This window comes from Drosophila nasuta, chromosome X (assembly GCF_023558535.2).
Source record: "Drosophila nasuta strain 15112-1781.00 chromosome X, ASM2355853v1, whole genome shotgun sequence".
Classification (NCBI taxonomy): Eukaryota; Metazoa; Arthropoda; class Insecta; order Diptera; family Drosophilidae; genus Drosophila; species Drosophila nasuta.
In genome coordinates, this window is record NC_083459.1 from 17683689 (window position 1) to 17710159 (window position 26471).

The 26471-nt window shown below is 32.6% G+C and overlaps 1 protein-coding gene across 5 annotated transcripts in view; it reads left to right on the forward strand.

Moving 5' to 3' along the window:
• The window catches only part of LOC132795983 (frequenin-2), a 33511-nt gene extending 10067 nt beyond the window's left edge, over positions 1-23444 (forward strand). For 4 of the 5 annotated variants that reach the window (XM_060806971.1, XM_060806968.1, XM_060806969.1 and 1 more), the window contains 7 exons: positions 9121-9351; positions 16791-16815; positions 17660-17708; positions 18881-18970; positions 19026-19104; positions 19279-19367; positions 19448-23444. In XM_060806971.1, the coding sequence (XP_060662954.1) occupies positions 9288-9351; positions 16791-16815; positions 17660-17708; positions 18881-18970; positions 19026-19104; positions 19279-19367; positions 19448-19615 (564 nt within the window). In that variant the 5' untranslated portion in view covers positions 9121-9287 and the 3' untranslated portion in view covers positions 19616-23444. Of the gene's footprint in view, positions 1-2509; positions 2646-9120; positions 9352-16790; positions 16816-17659; positions 17709-18880; positions 18971-19025; positions 19105-19278; positions 19368-19447 lie in introns of those variants that run through there. The other variant, XM_060806972.1, reaches the window with a different exon arrangement.
• The last annotated feature ends 3027 nt before the right edge of the window (positions 23445-26471 follow it).

A 26471-nucleotide genomic window follows, 5' to 3' on the forward strand; every position in this document is an offset into this window, starting at 1 on the left:
GAGAGAGAAAGCTTTTTCAAAAATGAACGTGGTGGTTGGCAATCTGTTGTCTGGGATGAGAGGAACTAAGAACTCGTCTCGTAACGTCTCGTCTCGTCTTGCTCGCTCGCTTGCGTAGGAGTTAACGCTCGTAATGTCAATTGGTTGTATTCCAAGCTTGTGTGCGAAATTTTTATGCCGTTAGCCCGTTGAAAACGTTGCCAGCACCCGGGGTATAATGAAGGGTATATGGGAGAAGATAGTAATAATAAAAATAACTTTTAAACTGAATTAAATATGGCATAAAAATAATAAGAAAATAATCTAAATTATGGTTTATATCGTTATTATTATTATTATTATTATTATTATTATTATTATTATTATTATTATTATTATTATTATTATTATTATTATTATTATTATTATTATTATTATTATTATTATTATTATTATTATTATTATTATTATTATTATTATTATTATTATTATTATTATTATTATTATTATTAGAGGGTATCTTGCAGTCGACTACAAATCTTTCACTTTATGCCTGTGCCTTTTTCTTAGCGTTCGCATCCCAGACAAAAGAACACACTCTCTTACACTCACGCACACACACACACACAAGCTCACTCGTAGCGCCCGCGTACATATTAATGCGATAATATTTCGTATACGCAGCATGGGCTGATGGTTTACATTTTCCGTCTTCTTTTTTTAGGTCAGGTAGGGAACTTAAATTAATAAAAATGATAAGAGAAAATAACAAAATGCATAACGTAATTAAAAATTTCACAACAAAGAAAAAAAAACAAAATATGTGTGCTGTACATGTAGCACATGACTTGAAAATGCGAACAGGATGCTGGAAATTAATCTAACTCTTCATTAAATTAATTGATATTAATGAGCGACTACTGACTCATAAAAGAAAGCTCACACCAAGCGACGATAACGAAATGTACGAAGTGAAATCAAATGTGAGCATGAACTCGCAGCTGACACCCGGTGACAATTCGACTGCAATTTGCAGTGGGCGAGAGATAAAAGACTGTCTTTACCCCATGACAATTTCAAGAATTATAAATTAAATTTAAGGTACTTTAAATTCCAAACTTAAAGTGTGTTGAGTTGACAACTTAAATTATATTGCTTCTTGCACTCAAATGCAAATATAACTATTCATTATATTTTGAATTAAATTTAAAGATATGCATAGATAGGAAGATAATTTAAATGCTTATCAAATATAAAAACGACTTTTATTTAGATTTTAAAAATAAATTTTGGCCTGCAGAAATTTATTGTTAATCAATGTATAAAATTAAATATATATAATGATAAATTGTATGTTAAGTTCGAGAATTGAACAAAAATTTTTCTCTGTTCCCTAATTCTCTCATATTTTAAAAAGTATCTCTTAATTAAAATAAAATATTTATGTGAAAGAATGTTCCTTTAAAATTCGTAAAGTGATTTTTAAAGCAATATTTCCTGCTAATTATAAGAAATATTTATAATAAATTGTTTAAAGCTGTAGCCTCCTCGCAAATTAGCATCTTAGCAATGGCGCAAACAAAAACTAGAGCATACTTTTCGGCTGAATGGAATTTGTATTCAACATGGGCGAGAGCATGAATAAGCTAATTTGACTTCCCCTACTTCTCCTACAAATAATAGCACGTACATTTATTTATTTAATGACCTTTCCACACAGCATTCTACTTTGTTTTTTTTTATTGTGTTATTTTATTTTTTTTGGTTTTTGAAATGAACAAATTTCCGTAGGGACAACAAATCACAATGCGTCAGCTGATTTAATTTACTGTTGCACATTTGATGTGGTGGCAGCTGACAAAGTGAACAATGAGGACTAGAGAGAGAGAGAGAGAGAGAAAGTGAGCAAAAAAAAAATGTGCAAGATGTGAGAAAAGCAGCGATTAATTAAACTATTCTGTCGATATTATATGTGTATGTATTTGTGTGTTTTGCCTTTGGCAATGTCGAGCACTGAGCGCAATTTCCATTGCCATTGGCATAGAAATTGCGATTGCGATTGCGATTCCGATTGCGACATGGCGATGGCGATGGCGATGGCGATTGCGGCTGAAGCTGTGGCTGTGGCTGTGGCTCTGGCTGCTGTGTCCTGAGAGACGGACTCTGACTGAGGCTTTTTTCGGCAAATCGTTTTGAAAGCTCGCTCCGGGAGCAAAGTCCAACTCGCTTCTAAAGAGCATAACTTCACAATCTCTGTGTGTGAGTCTGTGTGTGTGTGTGCGAGTGTTGAGCTTCCTCGTCGTTTGGCTCCGGTCGTCGGTGGTATCAACAAGGACATTCGACCTACTGTTGATTGCGCACCGAAGCTTTTCAGTTGATTTTCAGACCCTGCCAAGTACGGAACACGAGTGCTGCGATTGGTGGGGTCAAGAGCAAGCGAGCGAGCGTCTAATCTAAAGCATACAGCGTGTTCTTATTTTTTTTTTGCTCGCTCCATTCCTCTCGAATTCCAAAAGAAAAACATTCAAAATATACAAAAAATAACCGAAAGAATTCAATAATATTATTGTCATTTAACAATTGTGTGTGTGAGCGGTGTCTGTGAGTGTGAGTGTCTGTTTTTCTCTGGCGTCCGGCTCGATTCCAATTGTTGGTGAACGTCGAAGGTATTTCCCAAGCAATTGTTATTGTCTCTTAATCTTTTCGTTGTTGTTGTTTTTGTTGTTATCGACATGTTATGCCATTTACAATACGTTTGTTGCTTTTCATATTTTTTTGTCGTGTAACATGTGCAAAACAGAAAAAAATAAGAACCAGAAAATGTCAAGTGTATTTGAGTAAAATATGCAGAGTCGTCGACCGTCGCAAGTATGCGGCTGACTTATTGATAAAGCCACACAACACACACCCAGATAAATTTACAAAAATTTGCACCCACACACAGACACAGAAAGACAGAGAGATAGAAATGCCGAGACAGACGGACGAATAGACGGACAGACGGAAGGGAACCTTTGGGAAGACCGCACTGAAAAACGAGTCTGACAACTTAACGACTTACTTAGTCAAATAGAGAGAGGTACGACAACGGCGACGACGACGACGACGACAAAAAAATAACATTGCCCAAAAATATAACGAGTGAATGGCATGACAGCGGAAAGACAGAGACAAAGAGAGAGAGAGCGAAAGAGAGAGCGAGTTGAGTTGAGTTGGTAATGGGAGATTTGAGAGGGAGGGCGCTGCATACGTTGAGTAAAAAGGCAGCCTAATAGACTGTCGGACAAGGCCAAAAAGGGTAACACCCACCCCACACACACACACACACACACACGTATTCAAAATGACAGCACAGAGAAGACACTGTGTTAATATATTCCAATTTTTGTTGTTGCTGTTGTTGCTCTTGTGTGTGTGTGTGTGAGTGTGTGCTCTTCTTGTTTTTCATAGCCGAACCGAAAAAGGTGTCCGAAAAATGCCTTTAGAAGCTGTGCGGCCATTTTTGCTTTGGGGCCTTTTACTCTTCGACACTTTGTTGTTGCGCTTTGCCACCGTTATATTTGCCCACAGCGATAGTCTTCTTCTCCTTCCGCCTCTTCTTCTTCTACTTTTTTGTTGATTCTGTTGCTGTGGCGGCCGCTAAAGTTGCCGTGGCTTCCGAAATTGAATGAATATAATCAAATCAGAATGAAAGAGGTTATGCAAATTTTCTTACGCGCGCGTGTATTTGGCTCCAACTTTCAACTCTCTATCTTTTTGCCTAGGTTCCTCTTTCTAATTCCGTTTCTCCCACACACACACATTCTACCTCTCTCGTTCTTTCTCTCTCTTGCTCTATCTCTTTCGCTTTCGTGTGCAAAACTTTCGGCGGATAGTTGTTTGTAGCTGGGAGTTACAGTAAGTTGTTGTGTTGCTGTTCGAAATTTGCATAATTTACAACACTAGGTAATAGCCAAGAATACATGTGTTGCAACATTCTCTTCGGAAAAAAACAGAGGCTTCGCTTTTTGCTTTTGTACTTTTGAGTTTCCAAATTTCACATTGAATGTTTGAACTTTCGGGCCTCTCTCATTGCAAATAACTCGTAGTCATTGTGACTAGACCAAAAAGCAACAACAAAATCAGCAGCAATAGGAAAAAATTGTGTTTTGCATGTCGAGCACATCACACACGTAGTCATCGTTGCATCGTTTAAAACAATCACATGACACACAATACATTAAAGCACTTCCCTCACATGATATAAGACACAAAAAGAGCAACAACATCGTTTACGAACAACTGAACTGTCTGTTATTAAGTATACGTATTTTTTTTGTCATGCCACTTGATTCGCAACAAGGACAACACAATAAAATTAATGGCACAAATAAAAACAAAAGCAATCGAATACATAAACATAAGCAAGCAAAGAACGACACCGAGATACTCTAAAATCGCATCGTAAATAAAATCGACTACATTTTGCAAATTTGACACAAACGGAAACTCTTAAATCACGAGTGTGCAAAGATAGCTCACGAATATAGCTTGGACTGCTTGTATAAAGTAAATGTCTGGCAATATCATTAATTATTTGTCTGTAGGTGTGCTATAAATGACTAGATTTAAAGGATGTTTAAGTACCGGGTAATATTTTATTGTCTGAGAGTATAAACTAAAAAGTGCAAGTCATGGGAAAAGCAAAACAGGTTGGAGTCGCAGAAATACTTAGAAACTAACGACTTAGTTGATCATAAAAATACGATAAGCTTACTGCATACATTTATTATATAAATTCCAATATTTCGCAAATTAGAAATATTTTAAAAGCATTCAACTGTTCTTAGATTAAATTACAGAAATAAGTTTCTTGAAACTTGAGTAACAGGTAGAATAAATTATGGAGAAACTGAAAAATATATATGAAATGAATATATGATTCATATATTCTGAAAATGCCAGACGTAAGATTCAAGGAGAAAAAACTAGTAGAGAAACTTCAGCATATATTGATAATACTTTTCATTTTGTTTATATTTATTTATTTAACGCTCAAAATTAACAAAACATTTGAATTTATTTGTTAGATATCAATATGAAGTATTTTTCTAATGCCAGAAGTGATCATAATCATGGAATCATTAGGTCTATGAAGAAGAAGAAATTGAAGAACTGATAAATATTTCATTTCTATTTTTTTTTGTTTTTTGTTAATGTCAGTAAAGTTATATTTAAAGCAAGAAAATAGCTTAAAATTAAAACAATTTCGTAAGGAATTTGATATATATTATATTTATATTAATGATATTTTAATAGAGTTTTCATTTTGAATTTTATCAAACAAATCTTTGCACACGTAAATAACAAATAAATGTAATATATATTTATTAAATTGTTTACAATTGAGCTTTAGAATAAAACAAAGGTATTACCTAATTATGACAAATTCATCAGCTTAGTTTTTTAATAAACATTTTCCCTCATTTACTTCATTGCTTTTGCTATTGCATAAATAACTCTCGACCTCTCTACTGGGTTTCAGTCATTCGCCATCTGATATAACATTGCTTTAATCCAGACAAATTTTCAATCAATTATCCCAACATTCTTTTTTTTGTGTAATGTATTCTCTACACATTCGCGTAACATTTGCAGCCAATCTAAGATTGCCCAGCTGCAGGCTCTTCTGGCCTCAGCTATCAACCACTTTTAATGTGGTTTTTTTGGTCTGCACCCAAAAAAAAGAGGCATAAAAAAAACCAACAAATTGTCGTTAACACTCGTTGGGCAATGTGCTGGTGTTTCGTGTGCTGCTTTTTGCTTTTTTGCGCCATCGTATCCATCGTGTTTACAAGTCGCTTGGCAATTATTCAATTTAATGTCCGACGCCATCGGGCATTTTATATAATTTGAAATGCACGCAACAGCAACAGCAAAAGCTTCACAACTGCACTTCTAGTATATCCGGAAATAACGTAATGTTTTGCAAAAAGTCCATTTTACTTTGAAGGGCAGAGAAGTAGAGGGGGAGGAGGAGGGGCGGGGGAGGCAACAATGAAGTCTATGTGGGGATCCATGTAATCGACTTTTCGTAGCGTTCACGTGCAAGTGTTTCTGCTCTGAGTAATATGACAATCTTCACATTCATTTCATTCAAATTTCGCCGTCTGACAAATACAGCTTCGCCTTGTCCATTGCCTTTGGCACAAAACAACTTCCGTCGGCAGTCTACGATATTGCTCCACAGACATTCTCAGTTCTCATATTATAAGATATATTATAGAAACTTGCCGAGTCAGAGTTTGTTCTCTTTGTTGACCCAAGCCGGTAATTGCTTTTGTCTCATCGCAGTGACAAACAATTCTAATTGAATCTTTTGCTGCTACGTGTGTATTAATTAGCTATAAAAATATGTTGTTTTTGCTTTATGCAAATAATATTGTTTTCAATTAACTAATAATATATTGTTTTTTAGTTGCATAACGTTAATCAAATTAAGCGATTTCGTTTTTTCTTCTTGCATTGATTCATTGTTTTTATTACGAGAAAGGGAATATTAAATTGAGCAAAATGCTTGCAACAGGCAGCTGAGCAACATTCCGCAACTGTATTTGTTTATTGCGATTTATTTTTGTAACATATATCTGGAAGCACATAATCATAAATTTTTATACCAGATACCAGAGAGATGGGTTTGACTGTCTCATGAAATATGCATGAGTTGCGCAGGATATCTTATAGTCGGGCACTTTCCGATGTGTTGTGGTTGGTTGTTTGGTTGTTGTCGCAAAAATTACAAGTCAACTTATTTTACGAGTAATTTAATTGAGGCGCCGTCAATGCCCCAGGCGGCAGTTAAATTTGGGCCACATCCGTGGAGAATTGTTGTCGTCCTTTTGCGGATTGCTGTTGCTGTTGCTGATGCGTCGAGTTTTGCGAGCATAATGTGCGCACGTTGACAGTGCGCACCTGGAAATTTCATCAAAAGTTGCCTCCTGCGCCATTTCTTGCTCTTATTTATACTATTCCTCTCTGGCATCCGGCATTCGACATCCGACATGGTCATCAAATTTGTCCGCAACTTGTAAAATTGCGAGCGTCCAATGCGACATGAACACAAAATATGAAAGTGCCAGATGACGACAACGAAGCACAATAAAATAATAAAAAAAAAATATACAGACACAGACCCAGCGCATTTTGTTTGTTTACTTGTTTTGTCTCAAATGAGGAGAAGAAGCCTCCTTATAACATAAGACATACGAGCGTCGTTATTTCTGTGATTGCGTCATACTCAATTCTGACAAATTTGTCATTGTTTCAAGTATTCTATTGTTGCTCGTGTTTATATCACATGCAAGCTTCGTCTTGCTTCTAAATTCACTTAACGCCTCATGCTTCGATGAGCGAAAAAGGATTAGGATTTTGGAAGCGTGCAAACTGTGACTGCATACAATATTATATAAGCTCAAGGGAGTATTTATTTTTACTTTATTTAAGTACGAGATCTGCGTACGAGCTTATACATATGTAAATAATTTGTTGTATGCATGGGAATATAAAGAAAACTCAAAGTTTAAATTTTTATTACTTCACAGATACCCAAATCAGGGATATATATAGTATCTATGAATAATTCCGAATTGGTTTTACTCAATATAAGCGTACATAAAACGGCATCTCAGTTTTTTTTTTTGGTGATAGTCTGGTATACTTGGTGTTTTGTGGTATATTTTGAAAGTAGTAGTATTTCTGTATAGTATACTTTGAAAGGAGTAGTAATTCTATATGACAAATACAGCCCTCGGTATATTTTTAAACATTTTCAGAACATTTTCAGAACATTTTTCGCTGATATACTTTTGAAATAATACTACAATGTGTTGTACGCTCTTGGCTGAAGCTTTCTTAATTGTTTTATGTGTGGGTATAAAATTGTGTTAAATACGAAATTTAAATTGAAGATAGCTCGAATTTTCAACACTGCGTAGAGATATCTTTGGCAGTTATACATTGGATTGATTGATTCATAGATATCCAATAAGATGGAAAATTTCTTGATTTTTTATAGAAATTTATAATGAGTATTTTGCTCTGATTGTTCTAATTTAACAGTGTAAATATTAAATATAAATGTTTTACATAATTCGATATTTTTTATATTTTTAACAAAAAATGTTGTATTGGGTCAAAAAACTACGAATTTCGTGTAGTTAAAAACTTAAAATTTTATTTTATTTATATATCATACTTATAATAACTTTGAGATATGTTTGCAACTGCCAAACTCATTTATTCTCTGATTTTCTATTGCAATAACTTTGACTCTAACTTTGTACACAAGGAAGATATTCGCCCAGTTTGCAATTGTGCTTTCTAAAATTCAGAAGTTAAATTGCATATTGCCGCCATCGCTTCAGATGCTTAGTTAAATCATCTGGCGAGGTCGACTGTCAGAATTATAGCTTAGTGAAAAAAACTTGAGTTCAGATTTCGTCAGTTTATATCATGGCATTTATTTTAAAGATTTCTTTGCATTTGCTTCTGTGCTTTATTGCAATTGTGGAGCGAATATCGTGGGAGCCACGACGAGCTGAAAGAAACACACAAAAGTTGGCGAAATAGCGCAACTTGACTGGCTGACTGAGTGACTGAATGAATGAGTGAGTGACTGACGACAGCTCCTTTTGCCAACGTCTAGGCATTGTCCCTGGATGTTGTCGTCATGTCGCTGCTCACCTGCAAGTGTATGTGTATGTGTGTGTATGGGTGTATGGGTATATGGCTGTGTGTGTGTGTTGGTTGAAGAAAAACACACAAAAAACCATTGCTGTCATGCTTAAATATCAAAGTACATTTTGCTATTCATCAACGGGTCTGTTGCCCGCAGCGGCAGCGCTCGTTGCTTGCTTCGTGGGTGGTTACTGGGTGGGTGGTGAGTGGGTGGTGAGCGTGGTGAATGGCATGGGCATCGTGGTCTTCCATGACCATGGCAGGTGCATGGGCTGTGGTTACTGCATGATGGATGACATTGCGCCTTCAAAATGTGCCTGACTCGCAGCTGATATACACTCACACTCACACACACACACACACACACACATAGGGACACGCGCGCACTCTTACATATCTTTAATCTCTTGTCACTTATTCTTGCAGATTGAAACAAAGACGATTTCGGATAAGGCACGCGCCTTCAAATACCTGTTAACGTTCGCTGCCCATCGCTGACCCAACCCCAACCCCAATACTAGCACACACTACCCCACTTATACACACACACACACACACACACACGCACACACAAATAGCCCATCGGCAACACAATGGGCAAGAAGAACTCCAAATTGAAGCAGGACACCATTGATCGTCTGACAACAGACACATACTGTGAGTACCCGACAAAAAACCATATATACATAGTATCTTCCCTTAACATCCTCTTCCATTTTTTGTTTGTTTATTTTGTCCCCTCTCAAAGTCATTGGTGAACTGTGTTCTCGTGCTTTTGGCGTACACAAATCATTTTAGTCAGACTCCTCTGCCTTGAACTCCATATGAATTATGGTGTAGCATTAAAGTATTTCATATTGCGAAATAAGTGCAACTATCTGTTTTCTGTTCTCTCAGTGCTCTGTACTGTGGCTCATTGCTTTGTGTCCACAACTACTTGCCAGCAATTTATTATTATACTCTTTGTGCATTAGCAATACAATGGGTCAGCTAGACTGTTAACCTCTTCAAGTTGCATTTTATGCATGAAATATGAGACCCTCTAATCGAGTCCTTTTTAAGAGAGCATTACTTATTCAGGCAAGAATAAAGCTGGGTTAACTGAGTATACAACTTATATGATTTGGCGATGGAATCCAAAGTTTTTCATTATTTCATTATGGCAAAGAGAAAGTTTATAATCTAAAGTGTGATTAACAAAAAGAAGCAGCTATCTTCGAGCATTAGAAAAATACATTAATTTCAGTATATTTAGCATTGTTGGTATATTAATTTGAATAACCAGTATATATATATAAGGTTGTCAAAAAAGTCGCGGGGATATTGTAATGAATTTTTTAATTGTTCATCAGTAATCAAGGTAATCACAAACATGTATTTTACAGTCGTTTAAGACATATTTAAAATTGACATTACGAATTTCTTAATGATTAGCTAATAAATATCGTAGTTAGAATAAACTAGAGCTATATTACTCTATAAAGCACAAAAAAAGCGTTTAAATTTGTGTTTACTATAGATAAAATAATACATTTAATACACAAGCCATATCGAAGCAGTTTCCTTTTTGTTTCCTTTCCATTTTGTTTCCTTTTCGTTTCGCTAGTAGCCTAATAAAAGCACTTTGACTTTATTTGAGGGTCATGGATCAAAGTGGCTTCGTTATTGGCAATACCTTTAGCTCGATATTTTCGTTGGCTCTGCAGCCTTTTTTTTGTTGGTTTTCGTTTTTTTTCTTTTCCTTTTGCTTAACTGTACGTGTATCAAACTAAGAGTATGCTGCTTTGCATATCAAATCACAAAAAAGAATAAATTGTGCAATGAACCGAAAGTTTGGAAAGTCTGGCTGTTAATCAATTTGAATGAAGGTTGAACTGGTCTCGGCAATTAGCTAAAATCAATATGATTTCCATACTCATACTCGAAATTCACATTCGTAATGCAAATTGCGACTGAGAAAGAGAAAATTGGTTGGCCATTTGAACTGCAATTATTTGGCAGATGCTTTTGGTTATTGCTCTGCAAAAATCCGACATAAGTTTCACACACACACACACACACACAGAGAGATAAAAGCTGGCATATGGAAAATGGAATAGTGATGCTCGTCATGGGTGTCCTGCGCCTTGAGCCAGACAGATAGAGAGACAGTTCATTTTGCACACGCATTGGCATCCAGCCAGTTTCCGGGGGCACTCAAAATACAATTCAATGTAGAAATTATTATTGCACTTGTTCTGTTTGTTGTGTTCAATGCAAGTCGAGATCTGCTTCACTGTCACGTTGTCACTTACTCTCTGTGTGTGTGTGTATGAGTAGTCAGACTCACACTCGCACTCGCACTCGTATTCGTATTCGTATTCGTATGAATGGACATTCAGCTTGTCTCCTCATGACATTTTGCTTGGCATCAAACGTGTAAAAGCAACAAGCAACAACAAAATCAGTTAAAGCTCATACAACAACAGCAAAATATGCTTCTTCTTTTTTCCCTTTCCCCCTCTCCACTTACACTAATGCCCTAGTCACTCCCTCTCCCTCTCTCTCGCGCGCTATCTCTGTTTGTCTCGCTGTGGTATAATGGCTGCCAATGATGTTCGAGTGCTTGCTTGTGCTGCTTTTCCCCACGCTCTGTTCACTCTTCGTTTTATTGGCAAACTGGCAACTTGACACTGGTTCCAGTCACAGTCAACATGCTGCATAATATTGTGCCAGCTACAACGCGGGCTCTTGCAAAGTGCTTTAAACGAAATGAAATTAGCTGTAATTAAAAATCCAAATGGCACATTGTTGCCTTATACACATATGGGCAATTCTCTAGAAAGTGCAACCGGCGCCAAAAAAATTCAAACTCTATAAAAGCATGTTTTCTTCACATTTGTTTATAGGGAAAATATTAAATTTACCTAATATAAACGATTTTTCCATTTACTCATAACACATTTTGAAAAATTTCAATACAAAGTCGAAGATGAGCAAAAGTTATGTTTTGAACATTTCTACTGCAAGTTTTGTTTTGATTCATTTCCTTAAAGGGAGTCAGTATGCATTGATACCCTTAATTTAATATCTTGTTTAATATCCAAGGAATATACAAAATATATAAAAGAAATGATGCAGTAGCTTATAACGGTAAATTTCTTTTCAGCTAATCAGCTTCTATTTTTGTCGCGTGCGACAGTGAAAAACAGCATTTGTTATGAGTGCATCTAAAGTTTTTGTCCATTGAGCATGCAAAACTGTGTCCAAACACATATTTTTCTACCAAATATAATAAAATAAAATTTGGATGAATATAAGCACAACTTCATTTTTAAGAATTTTTGAAAGTTTGTCGCGTGCGACATGGCAAAAAAATTTTTTTTTTTTCGTTAAATTATTTTTTTTTTAGTGTAGATGATGCATACTCTTTGTATGTGTAAAAAATAATATAAATTTCATGTCATAAGCGCCAATTGAGACTTTGTCATTAAAAACAATGATAGAATGAATGTGCACAGTATACCGGGTATAAACCAAATGAATTTGTTTTGCTGAAATGGCCAACAAACGAAATCTACTAGAACAGCATATTCATAAAAAAATTTTTGACATTAATGATGTAATTTAAAATAGTTAATTATGTTTCTTATGTACATGTTATGAATATATTTCGTTTTGTTTACCTTTATTAAAGTTATTTTTTAAAGTATAATATTTCAGTTGAAAATAAAAATATATATTGAATATATTAAAAAACTATGAAAATGCTTCATATGCTCTTCAAATGAACTTAAAAAGTACAAAAAACAGCATAAAAAGTATGATGGAAAAAATGTCGCGTGCGACATGTCGCGTGCGACAGTGATTAAAATTTAATTTAAAAAAAGACAACTTAATATTTTTAAGTCAAACCAAATACACTATTTAGATAAATATATGCATAATACATTAAAATTAATTGCATTAAAATCTTTCATCACGTTTCGCTGAAATAAGTGCTTGAACTGGTTTTTGAAAAAGTAACTTCTGTTTTTGTCGCGTGCGAATGCGCAACATTTTTGCAATTTTCTTGAAAACGAACAATTGCCCAAAATCCATCTTAGCACCAATTATAGTGCTAACCGAGAGCTATAAGTTTCAATTTTTACAAAATTAAAATAATGTCTTGGCACATGTTTTTTTTCAGTTTGAATGCGTACAAATGTCGCATTCGACATCAGAGAATTGCCCATATGTACTCCACATATTCATATTTCATATTATTGTTTAATTACGCAACAAAATTAATATCAGAAGTCGTATAGTTTTGCCATTCAAATTTATATTCTATTGTATATTTGAGTTATTTTTTTATTGATTTATTTATTTTATTTATGTATTTAAATGTCTAGTGTTAACCGCCAAGATTTAATTTTAATTTTTCTGAATCATTCTCTTCATTTTAAGATCAACTAAATGTTTTGATACGCATCACAGTGAATGAGTTGTAATTAATTTACAATTAGCAGTAAAACTGAAGACAAAAGACAAATTATGTTTCACAAGTTAACTTAAAAAGTGCCTTGAATAGTAACACAATTTTAAGGTTATAGTTAGGTGAAGGATGAATTCATTATGTAGTATGTATATTTTTTAATATTTTCACATACATACATAAATGCCATAAAATTTACATCAATAATGCTTAAACAGTTAAAAAATTACATATGATGATTACATATAATTGACATCTCTTTGGTATTATTCGATTATTATAATCTAGTTTCTTAAAAAATAAATGAATTATCTCCGAAATTGTAAATATTAAATAGGAGCAGCTTAAAGTAGAATTTTTACTCTGAATATTTAACTGAAACTGTGAGTTTCTTAATCAGCTTTAAAGCCAGCACGAGTTCACATGCAACCACATGTTCATGAAGATACACAGAGCAAACAGCTAAAAACAGTGTGTGACACACACACACACTCACCTAGATATACACACAATCACACCGCACATAAATATTCACCCACATGCAAGTCTCAGCTGGATTCAAAAATACCTTGTACCTATTGAAAATTGTTTAAAGCGGGTATTATGTTATTTTCACTTTTAACTAATATTATAAATGACTTTTTACATGTTGTCTTTCAATTTAGACTATAATATAGTTAAATAATAGGGAGTAGCCTTCTTAAGAAATATATTTTAAATTGCATAATGAAATTTAATGTCTTTTTATCCTTGATCACTTGATCAGCGCTTAAAGAGAAAATCTTGATGTTGTGCCTTAATTTCAGCGCAGCTCACTTATATTTTGTATATATTTATATTCTGTTCTTCTCGTTTCGTTTAGCGTTGGTTTTTTTGCATTTTTTTCTGTGAATTCTCGTATGTGGTTGATGGCAAGGCCTTTGGCAGCCATTCATTAATTAGCAGTACTATGTGACCACTCCCAGGCGGTAAGCTCTCATTACATGCAATGTAGGTGTGTGCGTCGAGGTGCAGAGTTAAGCGCAGCAGTGTGAGTTTGTAAAAAAGTTAAATTAAATCAGTTCACCCAAAAAAGTGAACAACAAAAAAGCAACTGCGAAATACTCTATCCTTAAAACTCGTATTACCATTTACAGAGCTGTTTTTTATACCAAAGTCCAATTTCGTATTTAAAGAAATAGCTTAAAAAAGTATCGAATATACTAAATACTTCTGTTGCATTTAATGCTTAACGAGGCTTGTTCAATTAACTTTCAGTTATTATTAAAACATGTAGGAAATCTGTTGCCGAGTGTGTTTGACTCTGAGAAACCACTGTTAATTTTAAATAAAAGCAACATAGTGCGTTATTAAAATATACCAAACTGAAAAAAAATACTAAATTATACTGAAGGTTTATTTAAGTAAAAACAAAACAGTGCTGAATTATTCCAAAAATATACCGAATTAATATTCTGAAGAATCCAAATTTGGTATACTTCTACTTCCTACGTATGTTAAGTAAAAGCAAAACAATGCATTGCAATGCACAATTAAAATATATACAAATAAAATACTGAAAGACTACTAAATTATACCATATATTATATTTGATATGTCTATAAAATTCTTTTTCCAAATTAGACAAGTAGGGAACAAAATAGACCAGAAGCAACTTTAACTTTTACAATTTTTATCTGATCAAATCATAAATACTGTAGTTATTATTGAATGCACCAAACGTGACTTGAGCCATGATCTTTCTTAGTATGCAATACAAAATAAAATATTTGTATATATGTATATTCATTTTAAGTATCATTTGTGTTTGTGGTACAAATAAATACTGATACTCGGGGAACCAAATGATATTTGTTGTAATTGTCACTTTCAATTTAGAGATTAAAGAGGGAAAAGTCAAATGCCACGCGGCTTATTGCTCATTTTATTTTTGGCAAGCGCATGAATGAAAAGTTCCCAAAAAAAAAAATGATTAACAATCACTTCAGGCCAAACACACTCGCATCACAAACACGTCTTTTGGCGGATGAAAAAGATACACACATTGGGAAAAACGAAAAGAAATTCCGCTTTTTGTATAGTACATTTAAATGGAAACTTTTTTTTGCGTTTTCTTTATTGCCACCCTTAAAGATGGTTTGAGGTAGATGGAGGGTGCGGTTAGGTGGGCACAGGTAGAGTTTGGGAAGGGATAGAATGGCAAGGGATGGGAAGGGAGGGGAATGGAAGGGGCATCTTTGAGTAGCGTACTCAATGCGCCTGGCTATGAACTAATTTGCTTTACTGCTGGCGGCGCTAAATCAACACACACAGAGGGACACATGAGGTGGAAGATACACACACTCACACACACACACACATACATACACATACTCATACACTAACACACATGTATTATTTATGCAGCCGCAGTAAAAGTCCTCCAAAGTCGACATCAACGTGGCCCGAAGCTAACTTAGACGACGCGTTGGCGTGCGTAGACTTTTAAAAGAGTGCCACTGGCTCATTTGCCGGGGTCTGAGCTAAAAAGAGGACACACCGAGGCGCACCGGGGCAAAGGGCACCGGGGCACAGAGCAGAGGGCAAAGGCCAGAGGGGTCCTTTTGCTGCTGCTTGTGCGGCTTATAATGAATTATATTTTGATGCAAAGGACGAACGCTTTTCCCAACTTGAGCTCGCTCAGCGACAGTGCAGCCAACTTGCCAACTTGCATTGCGTGCAAAGCGACTCACTCCCCCTTCCCCGACGGCACTCTACAACATTTTTTTTTTTTGTTGCTGAATGTACACAAGTTGTTCCTTTCGAGTTGCGAATTTCGAACTGTGAGTTGTGAGTTGTGTTCGCTCGCACACGCAAACGATTTCACTTCGGTTAGTCCTCAATGCCATTACGAGCATGAATTTCATTTTCCAATTAATACAAACTTTATTCGATGGCAGATAAAAGCCGTAGCAAAACAATCATGTGCACACTTCACTCGACTGTCCGCCGATTGACTGCCGTTTGCCTAATTTGCCGATTATGTTATTTATACCCTGTGATGAGTGGTGCAGCAAAAAGGGGAAGCTTACAATTGTAAATTCTAAAGATTACTTCTTCGATTTTCATTGGAAAAATATATTTGTTTATTTATTTTGTGTTAAAAGGAAACTTATGATTTATTTTTGCAATCTAAGTATTCAATTTTAATTAGAAAGATAGGAAAGATAAATAATTAGATAATGAAATTTTTTCTATTTATAAATTTAACACTTATTATTTTCAAACTTATTTATATTTAATTTGGTTATTTAATAATTTGTGTCTTTTTTTATAATTATTTATAATCAAATCAAACCCTTTTTTTATTGAAATAGCAAGCTCAATGCCCTTGGTCGTTCTGGCTCATCTAATTGTAATAAGGAATTGTATTCGTTATTATACTAAAACTAAATGTCAACTATAAAAAAGAATTATAAACTCAAAATAACTTTTGATTTATCATAAAGATAAATGCTTAAATTTATTGTTAATTCATTATCAAAATAGCTGAAGCTTGCAATGGCTTATGCTCACATCTTAACTAAATTACTTTTCCCCCATTAACTACCTATTGTATTTAGATAAAATAATAATGTTTGAATTTCTTGTTCCCTTTCAGTTACCGAGAAGGAGATACGGCAATGGTGAGAACTGAATTATTGAATTTCTATTTGTTTTTTTATGGATTATTTGTGCTAATTTGTACAATATTTAGTATTAATGAATCGCCTTTTAATTCAATTTAACTTCCACTTAAATTGTGATTTTCTCTCTCGCTGTCATTCCTTTCGAAATTCAGATTCTGTCAAAATATAAAAAATAATTATGAATAATTCATTTAAGCGCGAGTCGATGCGCAAACATGTAAATAAGTTGAAATTCTTTTCATGCCAATCCAATCGGCATGTAAAATGCTGCACAACTTAATTGGCATTAAATAATGCACCGCAAAGTGTTGAGATCCAATTATAATAGCAATCATAATTATGTATAATACTACGTTAACATTGTGTACATTTTTCTCATTCATATGCAGCTATTTTCCGACCACAAATAACATTTACTAATATCCCTGGTTTTATTCATAAACTATAAATCCTTTATATATATATATATATTTACTTATAATTCTCATTCGATTCTCTGTGTATAAATATAATAAATATATAAGATTAATATAATCTCTTTTTGTACCTAAAAACCGAAATGTATCTTTAAAGTTTCGTGAACAACTTTAAGCTATTCGTATTCGTAACTATGTTAATCTTGAAACAACTCTCCCCCACTTTCTCTCTTCTCTCTTTATCTCTCTATTCTCCATCTCTCTCTTTTTCTCTGTGATTTCTTTTCTCTGGTCTGGCTTCATCTATTACCTGAATGATCTGTGAACTGTGTGCTATCCAAAACAAAAATCAAAAAAAAAAAACAAACACACACACCTCTTGATCTTGACTTGCGATTGACTTCTGAATATTCTACGATAAAAAGGCACAAAGGTTTTCTCAAAGACTGCCCGAATGGCTTGCTGACTGAACAAGTAAGTAGAGCATTGTACAATTTGAGTTCGTTTTGCTGTTCACTTATTATTTTAGATCTAAAAACCATTTAATTTTCGCTTGTGTTTTTCTCAACTACTCGCATTCAATGTATTCATAACTAACCGCAAAAGAATCCTATTAGCAAAAAGCCATAAAACCATAACAAAAACGAAAAACAAAAAGAAACAAGTATAAAGTATTTGTAAGCGCTGTGCCATAAAATAGCAAAAGTCAAGAGTTCTCGACATTGAGATACCCTGTTTATAGCAAACAATACATATTCTATTTTATTCAGTTTAGTGTTCGTTTATCCACATCGATTTTCCAATGAAAAAACTGTTTAAAGAGATGTGATTACTACTTCCGCATATATTTGTAGGCAGTTGTGACTTTTATAGTTGCCATTTTCCCGTACTTAGCCAATGCGAACAACAAACAACCACAACAGAAATACTAATCGGCATCTTTTATTTACTTAATTTTTTATGGAAGGCACTTGAAATAAATATTAAATATTTCAACTTTATGCTTTTCTGGCATTCCAGATTACTCATCATCGCATTTTGTTTGTGTCTGTGGCCAGACTCCTTTTTTGGCATTGCATTGGGAAATTATTTTATTTATTTACTGCTAACCTAAATAAGAAAATCTCTTTTTATAATGTATAATTTATGTGTAACAACTCATTTTTTTTAAACAATTCAATGCGATTTAATTTTGATACTTTTTTAAATATTTTTCTATACCATTCAGTCATTCGATATTCCTTTTTATACCTTAAACGTTAACTCTTCTTCATTTATTAACTTTTTCGCAAGACATTTAAACTATTGCTTTATTAAAAGAAGAATGGAAAAATGTAAAAACCTTTAACTAAATTGTATTTTGTAAGAATAAAAATCCTAAAATACTAATCTTCTATCATTTGTGATTGTTCTATCCAGTCTGGCAAAAAATAGATATTGACATAAATATTAATCGAGAAATCTTTCAAATTGAACCAAAAAGAATATGCAAGCAAAATTTAAATACTTTTAGCGCTTGCTGCATGTTTGCTTTAGTTTATAAGAATTTGAAATGTATTTGAATGTACATACATATGGAAATACATGTGTGTTAATTTGGTAATTAGTTATCTGATTTTCTTTATGTTTACCATTATTGCTCACAGGGATTCATCAAAATTTATAAACAATTCTTTCCGGATGGGGATCCCAGTAAATTTGCCTCATTGGTGTTTCGGGTATTCGATGAAAATAATGTAAGTACCTGTAAGAATTTACAATTTCCATATATCTAATGTGTATTCTTGACAGGATGGAGCTATTGAATTCGAGGAATTCATTCGTGCGCTTTCCATAACATCACGCGGAAATCTGGATGAGAAATTACATTGTAAGCTATTCAAATTTCTATTTTGGCTGCTTTTAATATATTTAATATAACTTCAAAGCTAGAGTAACAATTTTTAGTACCTATAATTAAAACTACATTATATTATTCTCGACTGAAGCTTTCTTACTTCTTAATATATTGCTTTCGTAATGTATTTGTCTTTTCATTCTTTAGGGGCCTTCCGTCTGTACGATGTCGATAATGATGGCTACATAACACGGGAGGAAATGTACAACATTGTTGATGCCATATATCAGATGGTGGTAAGAGATCAGCGTGTTGTCGAACTATGCGCACTTCCTTGTCGAATATATTCACATTCATTCATTCTCTTTTCGAGCAGGGTCAGCAACCGCAAACGGAGGATGAGAACACACCGCAGAAGCGAGTGGATAAGATATTCGATCAGATGGATAAGAATCACGATGATCGTCTCACCCTAGAAGAATTCCGCGAAGGTAGTAAAGCTGATCCACGTATAGTTCAGGCGTTAAGTTTAGGTGGTGATTAACCGCAAGATAAATAGTTGCGCTGAATTTCAAGATTGTCAAAAAAAAAGAGAGATGGAACTATGCCCCGAAGCAGAGTCAACGAATTCGTGCACAATAAAATACAACAAAAAATATATGGTTTGATATCTATTGACTAAATCAATTTGCAAGAAGTTTTTACCTCCCACACACAGATACACAAATACACACACATACACATACATAAACACAAACATAAACATACATACGTAATATACATTTGCCATTTGCCTGGCGGCAGCTTGTTAGCCCCAAAGCCGCGGCCAATAAAATATAAAAAATATATTAAAATCCACAAATTGAAGCCAGCAAACTTAGAATGCAAAAATAAATAAAACAAAAATAGAGCAAAACAACAAAAACCAAAAAATGAAAAAATGAAAAAAAAAACAGAAAACAAACCCTGAAAATTGAAAATGAATTCGATTTGAGTGAAACTCCAACTAATTGCAAATTATAATAACATGTTACGATAAAGCGAAAGTAATTATTATACATACATATACATATACATATACATATACATATACATCTACATATACATATATATTTAAATATTGAAAGCCGCTAAGGAATGTTATGCAGAATTTGTAATCATAAAACACCAATTTAAATAATTGAAAACGCTTTTTTAAAATTACTTATACATACAACAACTAATACATACATTGTTAAAATAAATATATACATATACACACACATATACATATGCTAGTTAAAAGCAACCCATAAATAAGTATACAAAATGTTCGTATATGTATATGTGTATCCCATACATACATATATATATACATAAATATTAGGCATTTGTTCTACATATTATGAGGGCATTTTTATTGAAATGCTTGCAAAAAAACGATAATGCTAAAACTAAAATGAACGAATTAACTGAACGAAAAGTCGAAGAGATATCTCAAAAACCACCCACGCAAAATAAATTTTAACAAATTTATAGTTGGATTTTTTTTTTGTGAAACAAATTACTTATACTAAATAAAATTGAAATATTGTAGTCAAGAATTGCCGCAAAGAGCAATACTTAAGCATTAAAATATTTATATGTATATATAAAATTATATATATATATATATATATATGTATGCTATAGCTGTTAATAGAAAAGGCAAAAAAAAATAATAATAACAATATTTATATACACACTTGCTACAGAGAAAAATAAAGTGTAAATTCTAAATCGCGAAATGTAGTAGATGCTTTCTCATCTCTCGACTCTTTTGCCTTTTTGCTGAGCTCGGTGACAGCAATAACTGTTGATAATCGAATCGAATGAATTGTTACAAATTTAATTTGCTAATGTACAACATATTCAACAAATTCGGTTTTCTCCAATTTGCAACTTTCTGAATTTTAAATGTGGACACTACTACTAGCATATATACTATAAACTATTTACTATATATTCAATGCAACAAGTTCTTATGTCGTATGCAAAATAAACTATCTTCCAATGTAGCACGTTTATGAGAACGATCCCCGAGATTGTGTGTGTGTGTGTGTGTGTAATAATTTTGTTTACAAATTAGCTTAGCTTCAATGCGCAGACAATCAATCTGTCACTGAACTATCAAATATGCTACGCAAATATCGTTCAAATAATATACTTTTTTTTTTGGTTTTTTCTTAGATATTATCTCAAAATAACGCTGCATATCTGACGCAAGAATATTTATTTATATTCAAGAAAATTTATATCATTTAGCTATTACAACAAAATTTACATGCACACAATCCGCTCATGAACTGGCTAAGCCTTCTGTTACTTGGAGCGATGATGGAATGTCTTAGATGTTGCTACTCTATTGAAATGTTATTTCAAAAACCAAAAAAATTTATATATATACAAACTTACTATAAATATACCCAGTTTATATACTATATTTCTGCATGCCTTACTAAGTGATATAATATTTTGCTATTTATTTTATTAAAGCATTCTTTACTACAATTTGAGCTTGAAAATTTGCAAACAAAAAAAAAAAAACTAATTTTATATAAATGATACTTACATTTTACAATGCACTTGTAATTAAGAAATCTTTTATAACTGAGCCTTGCAAAACTATCACAACTTCTCACAACACACATACACATACACACACACACACACACACACATAAACATACATCTACACTGACTCCTCTATTTCTTTCTCTCTCTTTCGCTCTCTGGAAATTATTTGATAAACATAAACGCTATCTCCCTCTATATACATCCTTTAATTGCTACAAGCGTAACCATCTCGAATCATTTAATCTTCTTCTGCTTACGTATACTTTCCTCTCTACAACAATCTTCTATCATCATGTTTAATTAATTTCTATTTTATATGTGGTTCAGCTTTATTAAAACATTCTTCAACTCAACAATAAAAAAAAAAAACAACAATAAAAATCGATTTTAAAAACAAATCTTAACTATTAGAAAACACTATCTACGCAAGTATTTACATACTATAATAAAAAAAGAAATGTTATCAATGACATTTTATTTAAATCTCAACAAAATTCAAACCTATAAATAATTCTTACAAAATAAAGATCAAAGGAAGGCAATTTCCACTCAAATATACTCAACAACAATATTAATGAAGTTCCACAATGTACAAAATTATTATTTTTTTTTTAATTAATCATCATTTTACGGTTTAAAGAAATGTGACAAAAATATCATAAGAAAACAACTCATATTTCTATGCAATATACATAAGTGAATCTTGCACATTTGTGTGGAGTTTGTCCGAATAGATAAATATAAATATTGAAGTTCAAACACTTAAAACCCGTGGGTTTTATTCACAAATCTAGGCAATGAAGTTTTCATTTAATGAATTAATTTAATTTGTTTGACATAAGCATCGATATGTATAACGCGAAAAATAAACCCATGTTAATAATTTTAATAACTTTATTAGATTCACATAAGAAAACAGTTTTTGTTAAATATTGCAAGTTCTTTTTACTTTTTTACAAATTTTTAAAAAAACATATCCTTCATATCGTTATTTTTTCATTAGTTTTTATTTGTATTGTAGCTTGCAGCAACTTTTATAGATCAAATTTAGATATCGGTAATCAAATTTTGGGTACTTTATTTTGCATGATTTTGTCTTTCACACACATTTTAATTATATTTTGTACTCACAGTTGTATTTGACCAACTAGATTCTTCAGTAGAAGCAATTTTTCAAGTGCAGCAGAAAAAGAAGTTTATTTTTTTGTTTTAATCGTAATGGAACATTGAACACTTTACTGAAATGTAACAGCAGACGAATTCTCCAAATAAAGTTTATTTATGGAATATTCTTCTGTTTTCTAATGGTATTTTAATTTTTACTAAGACAATTTTTAGAAAATCCATGAAATATTAATTAATAAATTTATTATGCAATAATTAATCTAATAACAAATATGGCAAACGTGTCATAAATTAACGAAATACTTCTTAAATAATAAACAAGACGTTTGGTATTACTAGAAACTGCAGCAATATTAAGCTAATTTATTATATTTATTCATGTTCAGGTTTCTGATAGAAAAAATGAAAACACACATGTTATTGTAACATAAGCAATATATACTATTAGCTTATAATTGTATAATTATGCATCATAAACGCCAAATTATATATAGATTACGTATTCATATTGCTGTAATATTTTACTCAATTTGCAATGTTTTTTTGTTATCGAAGAATTACGCACAACATGTTTGCATGCCTTTTCAACCTCACCGAAATTCATAAGCAAATATAAAAAAAATATTAAAGAAAACGACAAAAAAAAAAATACATTATATTATTAGATAGTAATTAAGCCGCTTACATGTGGAAATCCGATCAAAGAGATTTCAAATAATGATGATATTTAACTAATAATGACAATTAACTGCAAGCAAATTACGTTTCTAAATAACAAACAAAATGTTACAATACAAAAACAAAATGCAGCAACAATCAATTTTCGCGCTTCTTACGCTCGACAACAACAAAAAACAGTTAAAACAATTGTACATAGAAACGAATTAGTGACTAAGTTGAATATTATAACAAGCCAAACAGACTCACACACACACACAGAATTAAGCACACAACAACAAATATTTAACAATCTATTATTATAAATATTCCTACGTTCTATTAATGATAACTCAACAACTTTACATTGTTTTAATTCGGTAATTTGTTTGTCAAGTTTTTGTTATTGGCTTTGGGGATCCAGATAGCGATATTGGAATGACTAATCGAAATTAGAAGCTGATCTATATTAATCATTAGTCAAAAGTGTAACGGAATCCAAATTCGAGTATATGTATGTACATATATACACGTAGAAATGAAACAACAATTCATAAATGGAAAACTACTTGAACAAAGACTTTTCAGATTAATTATTTTATTATTTTATAAAATAAAGTCTACATAGCATCATAAAGTCTTTCAGAGAAGTTTCAACATTTATGTTTTAAGACTCAAATTCAAACATATTGATCATTCAAAAGATTTTCTTCTTCTAATTTTCCGATATAAATATTATGCTCAACGATTGAAATCTTCAATTCAAGGGCGCTTGCTTTAAAGTAACGAAACTTTGTTTCTGCGAAGAAATTCATACCGTATAATCTTGAATTTTGTGTTGTTTTTATATAATGATCTCGATACTCCTGTTAATCAGTAAAAAATAAAAATTCAATGTTTAAATAACCTATTGGATGAAATGAGTTTTCATAATAATTAACAATCATTTACATACACTAAGAAAGTTCAAGAATCTATCAATTGGTCCTAGATCTAAGAATGTTCTTCGTCTTAAGAATTTGTTCTTAAATCGGTCATATTTTCAGAACACAATTTTTAAGACGAATGTTCTTGAAACTGGTCTTTTTTCAGTGCACATGAGAAGAAGAACGAGAAGAAAATAAAAACGTCTGAGCTCTGTTTACTTAATTCTAAAATCCACCAACTTTCTGTATTGCTTTTTGCCTTTTTTTTAGATTAAAAACTAATCTATCAAATATATAAAGTAAATATAATCCAGTTTGCTATATCATCTCGACTGTTGGAGAAGGTCAAATATATATATATACGAGTATATATGTATATTGTGTAGGGTCGGAGATGCTTTCTTCTGCATATTACGTAAATGTTATGTTCGCACAAATTTTTTAATGGGCATCTCACAGTCGAATAACTGAACTTAAGCTTTCCGCCTTGTGTAACCCATTGTTGCTGTTCATCATTCGCAAAGATATTTTAAGATTGCTGCAAGTGAAACATTCCCACGCTCAACGATGCTGCACATGATTAACACACCGATTTCTGGGGAAGAATCTCAACACTTGGATTTAGTGATGGAAATGCACATAAAAGGGGTTGAACTTGATTTTCCATTGCAACGAGAATGCATCTAATACTCGGCTAAAAAGTATTTACAAAACTCTCACATATTATAAACTTTCTGAAATGAATTTCAATGTACATGTACTAAAAAATAAATACGTACATTGTAATGTTTTTGCAAATAAAGTCTGTCATTCCATCTATTTATTTTAGTATTGTTTCAAATATACATTTTGTAATAAAGAATATTTTTAGCAAAAATATTAAAATTACAATGAGTATTAAAAATCGATAATTTATAATACAATATTAGTTGACATACATACAGATCGTTTATACCTCATCTGACAGCTTGTCGCCTCTTCGGGTCTGCGAACTTTGGCCAACTGCTCAGAAGATCGTGAGAAATCGTGACTTGTAAAGATTTGTGTGTGTGTGTGTACATAAATTTGTCAGGGCTGCAATCTGCTGAACAGCCGGTGGCTGCGGCCCCCACAGAGTGATATATTCTCCCAAACTTTTAAAGAGCTGGACCCTTGCGTTGGGCGCATCAGTGAAGTCAAAGTGTCAGCTCAACATAAAGGGGATTGAATAAGACACTCGGCTTGATTTTGCTGCTTATGTAGCTTGTTCTCACATAAATAAGAACTGGGACAAACTGTTAGAAAGGCATTGTCAGTGACCCATATACATAGCAACATATTTGGCACAGTTAATAAAATTTAAATAAAATTAATTACAATTTGTTAAAATTTATACTAGGTCTTTATATAAGTGGGAGTTGATCGTTGTCAACTTTGTGTTGCTTGCTTATTATTCAGATATTCATTATTGCAATCATATTAAAAGCATGGAATTCAAAAGCATTAAAATACAAAGTATAATACTTAATGCAAGGTATAAAATTGAGTTCTATTTGACACAAAATAAAAAAAAATATGAAATAATTACTAAAAAATTTGATTTATATTTGAAAGAAAAAAAAAATTATTGAAATAATTACTAACAAATTTGAAGTAAACCAAAATAAATAAAAGGAAAACTTTAGTATTTTCCCTAAATTACTTAGTGTTAACATTTCAATATTTTAGTAATTAGTTAGTTTTTACATTTTTGTATTTTAGTAAAAAAAAAAAAAAAAAAACGAATTATAGGACAGCTTTTATGTTTTCTTAATTCCTACACATCCACAACGAATCTATTAAATTTGTCGAAATATGTGGAACATTCGTATATCTATCCATTTAAATATATTATCGGTGGCGGCTTGAGTTATTTTTAAACACTTCTTACAACACAATGCAAGCGTATTAGGGCAGCAAGTGTCTCCATTGTAGCGTTCTCACTTGTCTCTTTATGATTAACATGAAATCTTTAGAAACCACTTTCATCCTTCAGCTCATAGCTGTAGTCTATAGTGCCCTCGGTGTCAGTCTTCGCCTCAGTCTCAGTCTCAGTCTCGTTGTTTTATCTCTCGTATTC